Here is a 16,809-nt window from a genome sequence, read left to right on the forward strand (position 1 = left end):
AAGTGGTCTGAGAGACGGGATGACATGGCTGAGTGGAGTATGAATGGGCTGCAGTGAAAAGTAAATAAGGTGATGTCCTTTGGTATTTATAGGTTGCCTCTGAAACAGGTCTTGCACTGGCCTCTAAATGAATTGCGTGACCTTATCGTTTGTATGGGCGGTTGAATGTTGGTGGGAAAAAAAACAGCCTCATCTTCCTTCTCTTGGCAAACCAACAAACCAACAAGGAATTGATCCTACCTTAACCTGAAAGTGAAAGTTTAATCTCTGTGTCTAAAACCAATTAAGAAGAAATGGAATTGGTTAAACCTGCTTTTAAATCTTTTTGGCTCTAAATTGTCCATCTGGTTTACAGCATACCCACCACAGATTCCTTTAAGAATAAAACTTCCATGCACTTGCTAAAGTCGCTGGTCAGACTCTTGTCTCCTGTAGCTCCCCGGTGGTGGAAACGAGTCCCTCTCAATCATTAAGAAAAGACCAAAGTCTCCGTTCTTTCGCAAACACCTCTGCACTTGATGGACTGAATTTGTAAATTGTGAAGAGTAAAACATTAATGAACTTTCTCATTGTGTCTGAAAATTCATTAAAATTCTTCTTTCTTCTTGTTTTCATAGCAGCACCAAGGGCTGGAAGACATCAGCCCCATTGAGGAGGTGACAGACACGGAGGACAACGAGGAGGAGGACCTGGGTGTCCTGGACGACCAGCGGAGCATCATTCTCCACCTGCTCTCCCAGCTCAAACTGGGCATGGACCTCACACGGGTAAGAGTGCTGAAGCACTGACTTTTAAATTTGAATTACAAAAACAAGACTACTACTGCCTCCCAAGGGGTGTTTGTGTGTCATGAAGCTAATATTTGTAGTGTGTAATTGTTGCCTTCTTGGCATTTTCCCTAAATAAATCTTTTCCTTTTAACTTTTTGGTTTTTCTAGGTGGTGCTACCTACCTTCATCTTGGAAAAGAGATCACTGCTGGAGATGTACGCCAACTTCATGGCCCACCCTGACATGTTCCTGTCGATCACAGCTGGAGCCACAGCCGAGGACCGTATCGTCCGCTTTGTAGAGTACTACCTGACCGCCTTCCACGAGGGGCGAAAGGGCGCCGTGGCCAAGAAGCCCTACAACCCCGTGCTGGGGGAGACCTTCCACTGTTCCTGGGAAGTGCCTCGGGACAAAGTCAAACCTTTGGTCCGATCGAACCAGGGGCCCGCCCGGGAGCCAGGCAGGGGCCCCAACAACACGCAGCAGCCTGACGATTCACCGGGAGGCTGCTACAGAGTCCGCTTTGTGGGCGAGCAGGTGTCCCATCATCCGCCAGTTTCAGGGTTTTACTGTGAGTGCCGGGAGAGGAGGATGTGTGTCAACGCCCACGTATGGACCAAGAGCAAGTTCATGGGCATGTCTATAGGGGTGTCCATGGTCGGGGAAGGTGAGTCAATCCACAACAAATAACATATAATGTACTGTAGATATGCAAAGTTTAGTAACACTCAACTCAAAGATCTCTTGTAAGGGTGGCTCCATCTATTTCTTGAAAAGCTATAGTCTAAGCATAGAGTTGACACGTGCCTCAATAAAACTCCGTAGTCCATGTTCTCCATTTCAACCATTGACTGAAAACTTTCTGCTTCAAATACAAAAATGAAACATGGTAGAAAAGACACAAAACATACTACAATAAGGCCCGTCTAACACGGTAAAAGACTTCTGTGCTCTTTAGGCTCCACAGTTTCAACTACATTAACCAACAAGCACAGACAGCGGGTTTAAACATTTCAACCGATCCCAAGCCAGAGCTGACTGCAGTCATTATGGCTCTAACACCTCTTATTCAAGAAAGACCCGGCCTGGCATAAAAACAGAAAACACAAAAATAACAGCAAAACAGACATCACAAGAAGAGCAAGAATAGTTGAATTTTTCAGATTCCACCTAAATAATTAAAAACAAAAAACACTGGGCAAGGGCTATTTTCCAGATGCTTTAAAACTGACTTCATCCAGTAACCTTTGGCGATTTTAACTTTTAACTAACTGTATACTGTTTCAAGTGAAATATGAAATGCATTTGAAAGTTTTTTTTTGCCCAACTCCATCCTGACAATGAGGATCCAACATTTATAAAACATATTGGCATAATACTGTACTCTACAGGAGGCAGACAAAACACATTAAACTCATTAAAATACAAATTAGGTGACGCTCATTGAAGTTAGTTTTTTGTTGAGACTATCAGACCCGTCACTGGTCATTCTGAGGTTGTTTATGGTGTTGCTAAACAAATGTCACTCATTTATTTTACTCCCATGTCATCATAATTTTGTAGTGTTTATGACCAGCAATGCCTTATAAATATGGTAATTAGTAGAATCGATTAGCAAGCTAAATAATATTCAGCTTGATATGACTCACTTATGTGACTGACTTGCTGTTGTATCAGCTGAAAATACAACTATACAATGTAAGCAGTAGCATCTCAAAACTGACCATCAAGTTAAATCAACACAATCATTTGGTGAAACTCCAAAACACAAGTTTTATCAAATTGCTGTTATACTGTAGGACTATTTTATTATAAGGTCTTCCTGTTAATGTAAATATAGCTCACGTTTTGTGATTATAACTAAAGATAATCACTTGTTTTTAAGAAGGTGCTCATTCTCTCAGCTGTAATAACAAGAGAGGCCATTTGAGGGAAAATTGTGATTTTTGGGCTTTATAAATAAAATGAAACATCATCTTTCATCATCTGTTAAACTGTCACAGCGTCCTGTCCTGCATGAAAGAGGATGCGACCTCTCCCATGACAATCAATAAAGCTGTCCGCTCTGTCAGCACCATCACACTGTGTAGGCCTTTTGGGATGAGTCACCCTGAGTCGGGATACACAGGAAGACCTTGAGACTGATCGACTAAAGTCCAGATACATGAACTGATTCAGTTTTAGCTTTCTCACGCTTACTGTACATCTGACTACCTATCGGCAGGTTATGACACAGCAAGTGCATAACGCTGTCATCAGAAAACATGGTGACCCTCACCTTAGGACGTATTGATTGCTAGGTTATTGTTTTTTTTAGCAATGGCTGCTTTCCTAATAGCAGTTGATGCTGTGTTTTTATGAATGGCCCAGACTCTGCTGATTGGCAGTGAGTCAGCAGCTGGTTTTTGTCTACGTCACCTGCTGGGTTTTGATTTGACCTTTATGACTTTCTGATGAGTGATTGCTCCGGTCTGCCTCTGACGCTAGAGGAAAGAAAGTTTTGACTACCACGGACTTATTGTACTCTTCTTTCAGCAATTCTTAAAATAGAATTACAAAACCAGCAGAGTGATAATTACCTGCAGAAAGCAGAAGTAGGCACAACCGGATTTACAACATACAGCAGTGTACTTAAGTAAAGTTTTAAGGTAATTTTACTTTGCTTGAGTATTTCCATTTTCTGCTCATTTCTAATTCTACTTCACTACATTTAAGAGAAAAATATACTCTTTACTGTAGTACTGTACTGTACTCTTACTCTCACTACATTTATTTAACAGCTATACTTTCTAGCTACTTTGATTTGACATACTAATACTTTTGCTCAACTTATAAAATATGAAGCATTGTTATTAATTGAAGGCCCTGCATATCCACAGAGGTAATCTCAGTTTATTGTAACTTGCCCCACAAAAAAATGAAGGAGCTTTAATGTGGAGCTCCTGAAGTCACAGAAATGTTTCTATCTCTTAAAATTTTGCAGAACATATTATGTGCTACAATGGCCTTTAAGAGATCCCTTACAATGTAAGTGATGGGGGACAAAATCCACAGCCCTCCTTTTGTGCAAAAATGTATTTAAACATTTATTTGAAGCTAATATGAAGCTTCATCCACCCAAATTAGTCAATTTAGTCTTTTTAGTGCCAAATTCTCTCCTTTTGTTACCATCCCTCCACTGCAGCTGAGCAGTAAAACACTATCTGTTGAGACACGAAGAGGGAATTCTTTACTTAAAAGACTGAAACTGTGAAAGATATTCAATTTATCTGATTTAATTGGACTTTTTACTCTAAGGGGGTTGCTACTTTTACTCAAGTAAAAGTGTCTGGATACATCTTCCACCACTGGCTTTCCATTTGTTTACAGACATGGACTTCAGTAATGATTGTTAATCACACAGCTCAGCCTGGTTCCCTCTTCACATAAATTGAAACACACTCAGAATCACATAATGGCAACAAGCCATTGTTGTGCCTCTGAACAGGTTTATCTCTCACCATGTCAACCCTCTGTGTTGTTTAATGCCCACAGTGGTGCCACATGGAGTTTAATCCTGAGGGCTTTTTGCAGTGAAACATCGCTGCACAAGTGGTCTCTTGTACACATGTGATAAGATGACGTAAGAACAGAGACGTATTCATGGACATGTGAGAAGCAGAGGACAACTGGAAAAAAAATATCGGTCTAACATATTCTTATATGAAAAAATAAATCACTTACACACTGATTGAATGACATAAACGATGGTGCTATAAAACTATAATGGCCTCCATTATGCTAACATAAACTGCATAATGGAGGTATAAATTGGTTTGAATAAGCTTCTTTGCATTGAGCTGCCATTGTGCTGGTTATACCTTGATTGTTTTTTTTTTTTATTGAGACATAATATATACAACATATAACATATACGGTACAAACACACATGTATACTCATGTATCTGGCCAAATCTAATATGGCCAAAGCTGCCCCTAGCCATGACATGGGACTGACATGTCATGACCAAAAAAACCAACCTAATTCCCCCAAAACAAATATCATAACATTAACACATATATAACACATCCACACACCCACATACATCCACACAGATAATGTAATACATAATAATACACACACTCATGCTTACATACAAACACACAGAATATGTACAGAGGTAAGTGAATGGCCGGAACAAGTAAACAAAAGAGAAAAAAATAGATAAATAATCATATCTATAGTTATAATGGTTGTAATAATAATAAAATGTATATAATTAGATAAATAAGTGGTCATTAGTGGTCCACCGGGCACAGGGCCAGCACCCGGGATTGGTGGGAGCAAACAGGCACCGCCTAGGCTCACCTGCAGCCCGCCTACCCCACAACCCTCCACAGCAGAGCGTAGTACAGCATATTAGTTATGTTGAAATAGCTGCGACTCAACCTGCGACCACATGCACACACAGTCAAGAGACACAAGAATGCCTACAGCTCTAACAGTGAGCTTCCATTGTGCTGGTTATACCTGGAACAATTACTGACGCTCCAGTCAGGTTTAGTTTACCTTTACACACACCATCAAACTCTGCTTATTTTACTGTCAACATTTAGTATAATTGAAGGCTGCTGCTGTAATGAGCACTTCAGAGATTGTTGAACACTATTTAATTTTTACATAACAGTATTACGAGAACGCCATAATTGAAATGTGTGGCCTAGTGATTATATGTAATTTAATTCAATATTATATTAGGGATGGGCATTTTAAATCATTTCAATATTCGAGTACTCACATAAAAGAAAAATCTAATGTAAGAATAGGGTCCAAAATGAACACCCAAGAGAAAATGTGGGTATGCAAGTTTAATGTTGCATAGCTGCACATTCATTTAGTTTATTTTGTTGAAATACTTCCAAACATCACTCTTATGCCTTAGTGATATATTGAGTGATGACTACTTACTACTATCTGCGGCTGTGCAGATCTATCAATTTTGCTATACAGTATTGATCTGTGCAGATATTCACAGATAGCAGTTACATCAATGTGTCCCATCCAATAAATGTAAACTTTTAATATATAACAGGGTCAATTTACATTTATATTTATTACATACAGTAGGGTTCAAATCAAGCTCCAGTAATCATGCCTAATTTATATAGGAACATTTAGCTTCTGTGCACCAATTTCACTCTCTACACTGGCTGCTGTGTTTAACAAAGAAAATCATTGAGGGGCACATAATTGACTTTTAGAAAACATCTACATACCAGGCCTAGAGATTAAATTAGTGTTAATGACTTGAACATTTGATTATGTGTTTAGACAATGAGAGGCAGTGTGCAGGGAAATCAGCTGGCCAGATAGAAAAACACGTGGGAGGAGAAGTGAGTCAGTGGAGTGCTGCTCGACATGCCTCACCTGATTTGAACTACTGAGAGTTCCTTCACATCTCCTTCACATTTTAACAAGCTACTGAATCACATCTGCGCTATTAGTTTTCCCTGACAAACTAGTTTTCACGCGCTCTCAGCGAATATATCTACATTTCTAACATGAGAACATTTTATCTCAGTTTTCTTCTTTGTGTCTGTGCGTTTGTGGTCTCATCACGCTTTTCTTCCTCTCTCCTCTCAGGAGTCTTGTGTCTCCTGGAGCACGATGAGGAGTACGTCTTCACGTTGCCGTGTGCCTACGCCCGTTCCATCCTCACTGTGCCCTGGGTGGAACTGGGGGGCAAAGTCTCCATCAACTGTGCCAAGAGCGGCTACACGGCAACGGTCACCTTTCACACCAAGCCTTTCTACGGCGGGAAGGTGCACAGGTGAGTGTTTTCTGTGTATCTCTTAAAGCACCTACAACACTTGCTTCATTTCAATCATGAAATACTTTACAGGCAAAGGGAAATAATTTATTTATCTGTGATCGTCTGGCATTAACACTGGTGTTGTGCTCCACACTATGATTAGAATAATTAACGTGGTGAGCATTGACCATTAATTAAATATGGATATCAGGCAGATTATGTCACCTACTACTGATGTGATAATTATACTTCTCAGACAACAGCTGCATAAAAACTGTCCGTAAATCCTTTATTCACCTTTTATTAGTAGTTTTTGCGAGTTAAATTTCCATTTTAAAAGTTCATATTTGTAAGTTTTTTCCTATAATTGAATATGAGGTGTCTCACCCTGTTGTTTTCTTTCAAGATTCAAAAGGATTAAACACAACATATTTTTCTATGAGTTGACTTGATTCGGTTTTATTATGTCATAAACAATATACTGTTACAAACTTCATCAGATGTTTACTTATTCCTCCACCTGCAATGAGAAAAAGCTTTTAAAAACATGACCGCAATGAAAGAAAAGTGGTGTTGCTTTACGGCGCAAGTCAAGAAAAGACTTCCGTCTAAATATCACCAGGTATAAATGTAGTATGCAAGCCAGTGGGAACCAAACAGTCATAATTTAACTGATCTTAAGTTTGTTTTTAATCCAACTCCTGAAATATTAAGTTAATGTTCAAAATGCAACAGGCAGACAGGACAATTTTACTAACAACAGTCTCTGTGTTTGGCCATTTCAGAGTGACCGCAGAGGTCAAACACAACCCAACCAACACCATCGTGTGTAAAGCGCAGGGCGAGTGGAACGGCACGCTGGAGTTCACCTATAGCAGTGGGGAAACCAAAGTGATCGACACAACCAAACTTCCCGTCACCAGGAAGAAGCTGCGGCCGGTGGAAAAACAGGGGCGGACAGAATCCAGGTGAGAATCTCACCGGCACCGACCTGATACGATTTTTACCAAAAAGTTGATTTTGACATTGGATGGAGTAAGATGTGTGGGCCGTTACATCAGTTGCTTTAAAATGTAATCTTTTTTTGTATTTTACTTGTGCTCTTAGGCGGTTATGGCAACATGTCACCAAGTCGCTGAAGGAGGGGAACATCGATGAGGCCACGGAGCACAAACACAGGCTGGAGGAGCGCCAGAGAGGGGAGGAGAGGCAGAGAGCAGCTGATAACAAACCCTGGACACCCAAATACTTCACTAAAGAGGTACAGTGTGGGGAGATAAACAGCTCGGAGCGACAGTGTAGCTGTGATACAAGGATGGCTAGCAGGGTGGCTGACAACTCAGAAGCCTGATCTTCTGCCTGACTATTTTTAACCAAACATGCTTACATTTCTAAATTTAATCAACAGTTAATTCTCTTCAATGTCAGTTTAAGTGGTCGCCAGGACTAGATTATCAAAGATTCATCAGTATTGCTGTATAGTCAACTGATAAGTACAGAAATGTCAAAAATATTTTTGAGGTAAATTAGAAACAGTGTAACTGACAAGTTTATTATAAAATGTCTTGCTCAGTAAATAGTTTAGAAGACTAATCGAATGGATTCTTTCTAAGATGTTTTGTGTATATTGCGTCTATGTAAAATGAATGAATATCAGCTAATACATCATTATCAGATTTCTAAAATTCTCAAATATCAATATTGATATCAACCTCAAAAATCCACTATGGGTCAGGCTCTACTGGTGTCCAGTAATGCAGATAGTTTTGATTAGATTTTCCAGTGTTTTGAGATTTCTGCCTCCACCCCCATACAACTGAGGTGAATTAACTTTTAATTTGTGGTGTTTGTGGCATTAAAAAAAAAAAAATCAGTAGTAACCTCGCTTTCCAGAAACAGTTCCCTGTTACTCCAGACAATTGAACCGTTTTCTAAGGGGCTATTTTTTCAGTAGAACATGGTTTGGTTAAGTCTGAACTATACACAGTAACCTGAGCTTCTTATTGACCAAACAGTTCCAGGAATTACCCGTCCCTTATGTGCGTTTTTGTTTGTGTTTCTGATGCTGACAACACAAGAAAATGTCCTCAGTGGCACCGAGCGCTGCTTAATGTTTGAATAAAGGTGTAAACCAATTGGCAACTACCACGGCTTCAGGCTGAAGCCAATGTGGAAGTACCGTAAAAAGCAACGCCACAGACGGCTTCAATCGACCCCCATTCAAAATGGGGGTCAATCAATTTCTCTCCAGAAATACTAAATCAATATTTTTTTTCAACGAGTCATTACGGTCTCAATCACTAAATTCAGGCCTTCGAATTAGTGTGTTCAGGTCATTTTGGAAGTTATTGCCCCGGCTCAGAGGAAAGCAGTATTATTTGGTGAGTTAAATGTTACTGGATTATAAAACCTGCCCTGTTAGCACAATTTTGTTTGTGGCTAAGGAGTATTCATTTCAGTCTGAGATAGTGGAGTGCATTTCTAACAAGCTGCAGCAGTTTTGCATTTGACCGATCAGCAACACTCTGTCCTGATAGTTCCAGGGCCGATGCAAAGTATGGTCCCTAGAGCAGGGACTTTTTTAGAAGCAGAAACCAAATATAGTCCCTGTTTCCTGCTGTCAAAATGCAGGTGAGGTTCCTGGACCTCTGTAAATGTTCCTGTAGCAAAACCAAGCTACTGTACAAGAGCCTTTTTCTACTGTCACATTTTTTAGGTGTCATATATTAATGCTGTGAGCATCACAAACAAAATTTTACTTACTTCTACTTTATTTATAGACGAGGAAGTCTCAGAGGATATCTCAAAACAAAAGAAAATAAAAACGAAACTATCTGCATGGCTAGATACCACTATTGGTACTTTTGCTGCTGGATTTGTATTACTACTACTTTAGGGAATTTGGGTGAACTGGCCCTTTAAGCCTGTTTTGCTAACAGGTGATTTTGACTCATGAGGTTTTTAAATAGTCCAATGTCCTTTGCTCACTCATGCAGGGAGAAGGTTGGATCTACAACAGCCCACTGTGGAAGTCGACCTGACAGCAGCGCAGCGTTCTCTTCTCATGGACAATAACCGAGACCCTGCCTCCCCAACACTGAGGACAGAGGTCAGCAGGTCAAACATACAGTAGGCAGCGGTGTCCTCCACAGACCTTCAGACCAGAGCTACAGACTCACAGAGTGACACTGTAGAGACATGAACAGGAAACAAGCAAGGTGCCAAAGGGATCTCCACTGTTATAACCAAGAAGGGGGTTTGAGCCTCTGGGACAAAATTACATTTTTATATACAGTTAATATAGTATTACTATTCAAAGTAGAGTATTTCTATTTTTCACCTTGCCAAGGCCTTTTTTGCACACGCACACTAATGAAGTTTGCCACTGGTGGGTTTTTTTTTTTTTTAATGTTTCCTCAGACATTGTCAATGTTTGTTTCCAAGCATTTAGTTTGTCATACAGCATTAGAATGAAGTCAAGTCCCCTCTAACACATAATACTGTAGCTGAGCACTTTTACCATAGAAATAAATGTACTATTTTATATCTATGGCTTTTAGCAATCAGGGTGGTCTCTAAGAGCTTTACAGGAAATAAGATCACGTAACCAGATTTAAAATCATAGGTAAAAACTAACATTAAATTATGTGTTAATATATATTATTATAGAGAACAATACATCAATTTCTAGAGAGTATAACAAAGGTCCTGATTGTTTTGTCTGCACTATGAATGTATATAGGCACATTTTAATAGTATGCTTCTTTTCCTTGTTCTGAGTGCTCCCACACATGCTTATTGTGTTGTACCTTTGTAATTTTTCCATGTCGCTTCATCTTCAGTATTCCAGCTGTTAAGTGGGATGCCTCTACTTTAAAGGACTAGTATGTAGGATTTAGTGGCATCCAGCGGTGAGCTTGCAGATTGCAACCAACTGATAACTCCTCCCCTCCCCTTTCAAGCGTGTAGAAGAACCTAAAGTCACCGTGAGACTTGTGAAAAATGCAAAAGGCCCTCTCTAGAACCAGTTTTTGGTTCGTTTGTTCTGGCCTACTGTAGAAACATGGCAGCCTCCAAGGAAGAGGACCCGCTCCCTGTAGATATAAAGGGTTCATTCTAAGGTGATGAAAACACAAAGATTCTTATTTTCATAGGATTAAACACTAATGAAAACACACTTATGAATATTTTATTCCATTTCTGCCAAGTCTGTTCCGCTAGATGCTGCTAAATTCTACACACTGCGCCTTTAATCAACGCTTTAGTATTTTCCATTACTACCTCTCTTATTCAGCTATTCCAGCCATTAGTCAGACTTCATTTCCAAAAATGAAAACACTGGTTTGTTTGTGGTTTGCAATGAAGGTTTTCACTCCTTTTTTTGGTATGTGGCTATCGTGTTAATTATGCAGCCCCCTTCACACACAACCCGTGCCTCCTGAAGTTAATAATTCTCCTTTAGGTCGCTCACGGTGATGAATATGGATGAGGAGGCTTGCAGAAACACAACTAAGATCTCGCATCTGGGGGTCGCTGGGAGGTTGCCTCTGTGAAGATGAGAGGATAATCCACCAGAATTACAATCACTGGGAACTGGGGTAACCTGCCTATTGGATAGTAGAGATGTACTCGTTCATGCTGCAATAGAGGGACTGTCCATGCAGTAATATTCATGTTTTTCACACTCTGTATATCAGTTAGTGTAATCATCATCTCTCTTATTTTCCCCCTAACAGTGACTACAACTGTATTTTTAACCACATTTGACAAACTATGTGGCTAGTATCTAGAACGAATGGCATTTCTAAACTAGCAGAGATGAAATGAAAGCATTTAACAGTATATCCACTTCATGTTCTTCACTGAAAATTAATTTTATTATGGTCATACATAAATTTTTGTCATGAAAGGATTCACATAAACTCCTTCCAGCTTGCTCTTTCAGTTGTTCCTTCACTTTCATTTTAAAATATATTGTAATATTGTTTTTGTTTTTTTTTTGTTTTTTTTAAGCCAGGTGAATTTACCAGATGCCAATTTGTAGCCTACGCCATGAAACCTGTCATCTACAGTTCATTTATATGACACTGGCCTTACATGAAACTACCAAGCAGCTTTCTATATACAAAAGGATTCAGACTCACTGAAGTAGATAGCAATTGTGGAAAAAGGAAGGACTGTCCATTAATAAAGACCTTCTACCTTTCTTAAACATGTCCTCTCATGATGCCCTGAATGTATGTGTTATAAAATGTCCTTCATTCAAGTGATGAATCACAGATTATACTCCTCATTGACTCCACTGATAGAGGACCTCTGCAACACCTCATTTATCATACCACAGCTACAAGCAGGTACTGTTTGAATAATTTGGTTCTAATAAATGTGCCATGGCAGTCATGGACTCAATTTTTTTTAGCAATATGCTAGTCTAGTCCAAAACAGATTATAGGCTATATTAGTATGAAATGTGGTGCAGACATTCCCAGTATCCAGAGGATGAACCTTAGATTACTTTGATGATTCCCTGACTCAACTTTTAAAACAAAAGACCCATTAGACTCAGATGTAGATTAATGCTAACATAGCATGCTAATACAAGAGCATTTTATACTAATAAACTGAATGTATGTTGTCATGGTAAATTAACTTGTGAACATGCTAACTATACACATGCTAACAAGTGAAACATTACTTACTCAATGTTTGTGACCATGATAACATTAGCATTAGCCTGCTAGCATGGGAACATTCAACAACTGAATTTTTCCAGTAGTTAACATAGATGGATGTTAACGTGCTAAATGTTAGCATTTTTACGTGCTAAATATAGTGTATTGTGCCGCATTCATTGGATTGATGGTAAAATGGGAAAGATTTCCACGTTTATGACTTGTGAGCATTCACAGACAGTTCAAGACAACTGGATGACTAAAGAGTTGGTCAAATGATGGTTTAAAATTCTGTCCCTTGATAAAATATATCCAAATATGGGTTTAATTACATTGAACAACGATTGACGTGAGGCGTCCATGTTTGCTCAGTTTTCAGGTACTTCCATATTTTTAAGTGCCAAGTTGGATCAAAGCTTTCACAAAAATAACAGTCGTGATTACGACTTAGTTGATATAAACGTTACTTACAAGTGAGAAACTACAGTACCTCCAATATGATGTAAACGCAGCATTAGCATGAAGCTCAAACCTCAGCTGAGCCTAATTCTACATTCACATCCTGTCAATGTTCCTGCAGTAGAGGAGGCTGCAGGTTCAGGACCGCATTTCTAGGACCCTAATTTGTCGTGACTGCAAAAGCGCACCCAAATACTACTTTCTGTCCAAGTACATACTTAGGAGTGTTTTCAAATATGCCGCCTCTATCAGTGCTTTTCAAAAATGTTACAAATCACTATTAAAAAACAATTATGTTTTAAGGTGTGACAATGCTGTGGTTAAGGTCTGGTTAGGTTTAGGTACACGAACCACTTTGTTAGGGAAAGGTGGTTTGGGTTAAAGTTACTACTTCCTTTAAGCTAGGCAATATTCGTCGTCATGGCTACAGTAAACACCCCAACAATTGTAGTTATGGTTTTTAAAAAACTGTCCTGACTCTCAGTTGGAAACAGGAAGCAAACAGCAAAGTCCACTTTTTGGCAGTGTGCCAGTGGCAGTTTCGCAAAAAACCAGGGTCCTAGAAATGCGGTCCTAGGATTGCGGTCCTGAAACTGCAGACTGCAGCCTCCTCTACTGCAGGAACATGCTACTCCGTCATATGGGATAGATGGTAGAGAATCAATTCCCATGTTTACAACTTGCGAGCATTCACATCACAGGAGAACTCAAGGCGGTTGTAATGATTAAAGAGTTGGTCAAATGAGGGTTAAAATATTGTGTGTGTTGACAATATACCACCATATCCAGTAATTGTTGGTTTAATCTCTTTAACAACGGAAGCATCCCTACTTGCTTGATTGTCAGGCGTTTTCATATCAATGACAAGTCTTTTCCATATTTCTTAGAACTGTCTGAGGAATTACCCCCTTTTTAGTGTCCGCGCTGCAAGACCTGGGAACGATCGTAGATCTTAGAATGCCGACTTGAGGGACTCTTTTAAGCTCCTATTTTAGGCTAGGTACTCTCCCAGCACGGGAGGAACCTTGAGTGACATAAGTGTACGGTGATTGGTCCAGACATAATGGTACTTTAATTGGTGGAACACACGAGCCAATGCAGCACTGGCAACCGCCATGTTTACACAGACCTATTTTTGTCTCCTTTCAAACTATTATTATCATGAAACCCACGACCCAGCTCCGATCACGGTGTTCTCCATCTTGTTGTTATTGTATCTAGCGCAGAAGTTAAGTTGCTATACCAACCGCCGACCAGCTTACGTCACTTCAGCATTCCTACTGGCTGTGCGAATACGAACAGAAAAAAACCCCCTTGAAGCTATTTGCTTCTCGGGGGAGTTCCCCAGTGGGTAGTTCCTCTCAAGGGTCCCCAGAACTATTTGGTACAAAAGTGCTTTATGTTACTGGTTTTCAAGTGCCTTACTCAAGTTACATTAGGAAGTTGGAGAAAAGCTTTACTTTGCATTACCAAATCAATATTTACCCGAATATCAAGGGATTCCACCCAGTAAGCACACCATTACATGCATGCTTCTGAAACCCACCACCAACTATTCTCACCAGTCTGTGGAGTATAAAGTCATCCATCATAACTACCGTTGCAGACTCAGAAGCAAATGTCTTCATCCAAAGGCTAATGCTGCCATCATGTGGTCCAGTTTGTGTTCACCTGGGTTGAAAAGCGCATCTGCACAGGAGAAACTCAAGATATATACAGATCTGAATTATGCTTTGGCTTGAAGTGACTTCTTTCATAGATGCATTGTGGGGAGAAGGGGAAACCACAATAACAACTTACACAAATGTTTTCATTAAAGTGTATATTTAAAGATGACTGAACAGAGCAACAATGTAAAAATGTAAACTTTGAAAGTGAGAGTGAGACAAGCGGGTAGGGATTGCATCAAAAAAAAAAAAAAAAGGTGTAGACGAGTAAACTTAGTAGAGGAAGGAACTGATCTGCCGTTCCTTATTAAAAATGCACAAAATGAGAAAATAAGAGGGCAAACAAACTGTACATCACATTAAGGCTTAGTCTGAACTCTCTCCTCTCTTGACAAAATGAGAAATCAAAAGGGCAAGACACAATTTTAGGCATTGTGTAACTGAACAACAATGTGGCATTGTGTCAAAGGTCTGAAATCTCGAAATGGTGACACACTGCTCCAAAGAAGATCAAAGCAAAGAGAACAAAGGGATTCAGACACATTTTTTAAAAAGTGTAAAGAAAAAAATAAACTGGTGACACTAATAACAAGTCACTTTTTGTGAAATGGGTACAGATGTGACAAAAAGAAGTACAGCTGTATGATGTATTACTCTTTTGATGTGTCACTGACTTGATAAAAAATAAAAGTTACTGAGGCGTGCACATACAGAAACTCCTTACAGAAACGGAAACATGGCATCTGAAGAACCCAAACACACATAGAACAGTGCAGTGCCCATAGTATAAGAAGTCAAAGGTTACCGCTGATTAGAGCTGTGTCCCTAATGTATACTATGTACTAATAAGTATACACAGATGTTCATTAACAGCGCACTCAAATATCTAATCTAGTATGATTACTAGAATTTAAACGATTCAACAGGAAATTAAAGGGCCACAATATTGAGGTGTATTATGGGAAATGTATGAATCTGCATTTTTGGAGCTTTTTAGATCCATACTATGGACTAAAAGTCAGGGTTATTTCGGCCTTTGCTTCTTTGATTTTGACTATTCCTCAACTTTATGAAACAGTAATTGAAAATCAGTGTGAAAATCATTCTTTGAGCAATTTGCTGCTTTTCTCTGTTTTATATTATTATAAATGGAATATTTTGCGGTTTAGGACTGTAGGTTGGACAAAACAAGCAACATGAAAATGTCATTTTGGGCTGCAGGAAACTGTAATGGGAATTTTCCCCCCCAGTTTAACATTTTATTGACCAAAGAATTAATCTTTCAATCAAGAAAGTAAAAGGTTACCATTGCGTGATAATGAAAAAATTAGTTAGCTGAAGCCCTAAACTAAAAGCGATTAGTTGATTTATTCATGAGTCGATCAACAGAAAATTTATCCGCAGCTAATTTGATAAGTAAGTTTGATAAGTAATGTATCAAGAAAAAATGGCAAACATTTCTCTGGTTCAAGCTTCAAGATTTGCTGCTTTTCTCTGTTTAACATTGTAAATATTTTGGGGTTTTGGACAAAATAAGACATTTAAAGATGTTGCCTTGGGCTGTGGGAAATTGTGCAATTATTTGATTATTTTCTGACATTTTACAGGCACAATAACTAATTTACTTGTCAAGAAAATAATTGGCAAATTACTCAGTCATTAAAATAATTGTTGGCTGCAGCCGTAACATTTATTAAAAGTTTGACAATAGCTGTTAATTCTACCCTGTAAATGGACTACACACTAATAACTTTTTTATATGCAGTTTGGAATTGGGACACAGCTCTAGAGTACCTATAGTCGTCAGTCTGTCCGTCATTCCTACGGATCTCACCGTAGTCACAGGCAGAGATGGAAGTTCTTTAAAAATTTGTACCTTTCCTGACCTGTCACCATGTCTTTTCCTATTTCAATATCAGTGCTTGTGTACTAACTACACCCTCTTCACAGTTCACCAGTCGATTTCCAGTTTCCAATGCCTCAGTGTGGTCGAAGCACCCAACCTGCCGTATTGATACATGAGCTAAACAAAAAAAAAAAAAGCTAACAAGGTAGACAACAATCAACGAGATGATGATGACCAGCGATGAGGCACTAGGCTTGCTCACTGAACTAGAGAGCTCCCTCTGCAGGAAGGGAGGCCTAATTTATTATCACTACTTTTTACACACAGTTGCTTGCTTCCGTCTTTAAACCTTAGCAGCAAAAATGTACAATCTATGCAAAAAGGAGGGGTGGGAGGAGGGGGGAGGGGGGGGGGGGCATTGTAAAAATTCACATTCATTCTTTCAACAAAATCTCAAGCCCCTCTGTACAAGAATTATTGCATTCACTGTTCTATTTGTTGTCATTAAAAAACTCATAACAAAACAAAAACAATCACATAATGAAATTAAGAGAAAAACAAAAAAAAAACTGCATATTTAAAAATCACCACAATAATCCAATA

General features: G+C 39.1%; 1 protein-coding gene across 1 annotated transcript in view; it reads left to right on the forward strand.

Annotated features, from left to right (window-relative positions):
* LOC121913039 (oxysterol-binding protein-related protein 10) overlaps positions 1 to 10,121 on the forward strand; it is a 78,623-nt gene extending 68,502 nt beyond the window's left edge. The window contains exons 8-13 of the mRNA XM_042435671.1: positions 618 to 767; positions 939 to 1,437; positions 6,394 to 6,580; positions 7,348 to 7,530; positions 7,670 to 7,823; positions 9,559 to 10,121. Of these exons, the coding sequence (XP_042291605.1) occupies positions 618 to 767; positions 939 to 1,437; positions 6,394 to 6,580; positions 7,348 to 7,530; positions 7,670 to 7,823; positions 9,559 to 9,603 (1,218 nt within the window). The 3' untranslated portion in view covers positions 9,604 to 10,121. The remainder of the gene's footprint in view (positions 1 to 617; positions 768 to 938; positions 1,438 to 6,393; positions 6,581 to 7,347; positions 7,531 to 7,669; positions 7,824 to 9,558) is intronic.
* Positions 10,122 to 16,809: the final 6,688 nt, after the last annotated feature.

This window comes from Thunnus maccoyii, chromosome 15, assembly GCF_910596095.1.
Source record: "Thunnus maccoyii chromosome 15, fThuMac1.1, whole genome shotgun sequence".
Classification (NCBI taxonomy): Eukaryota; Metazoa; Chordata; class Actinopteri; order Scombriformes; family Scombridae; genus Thunnus; species Thunnus maccoyii.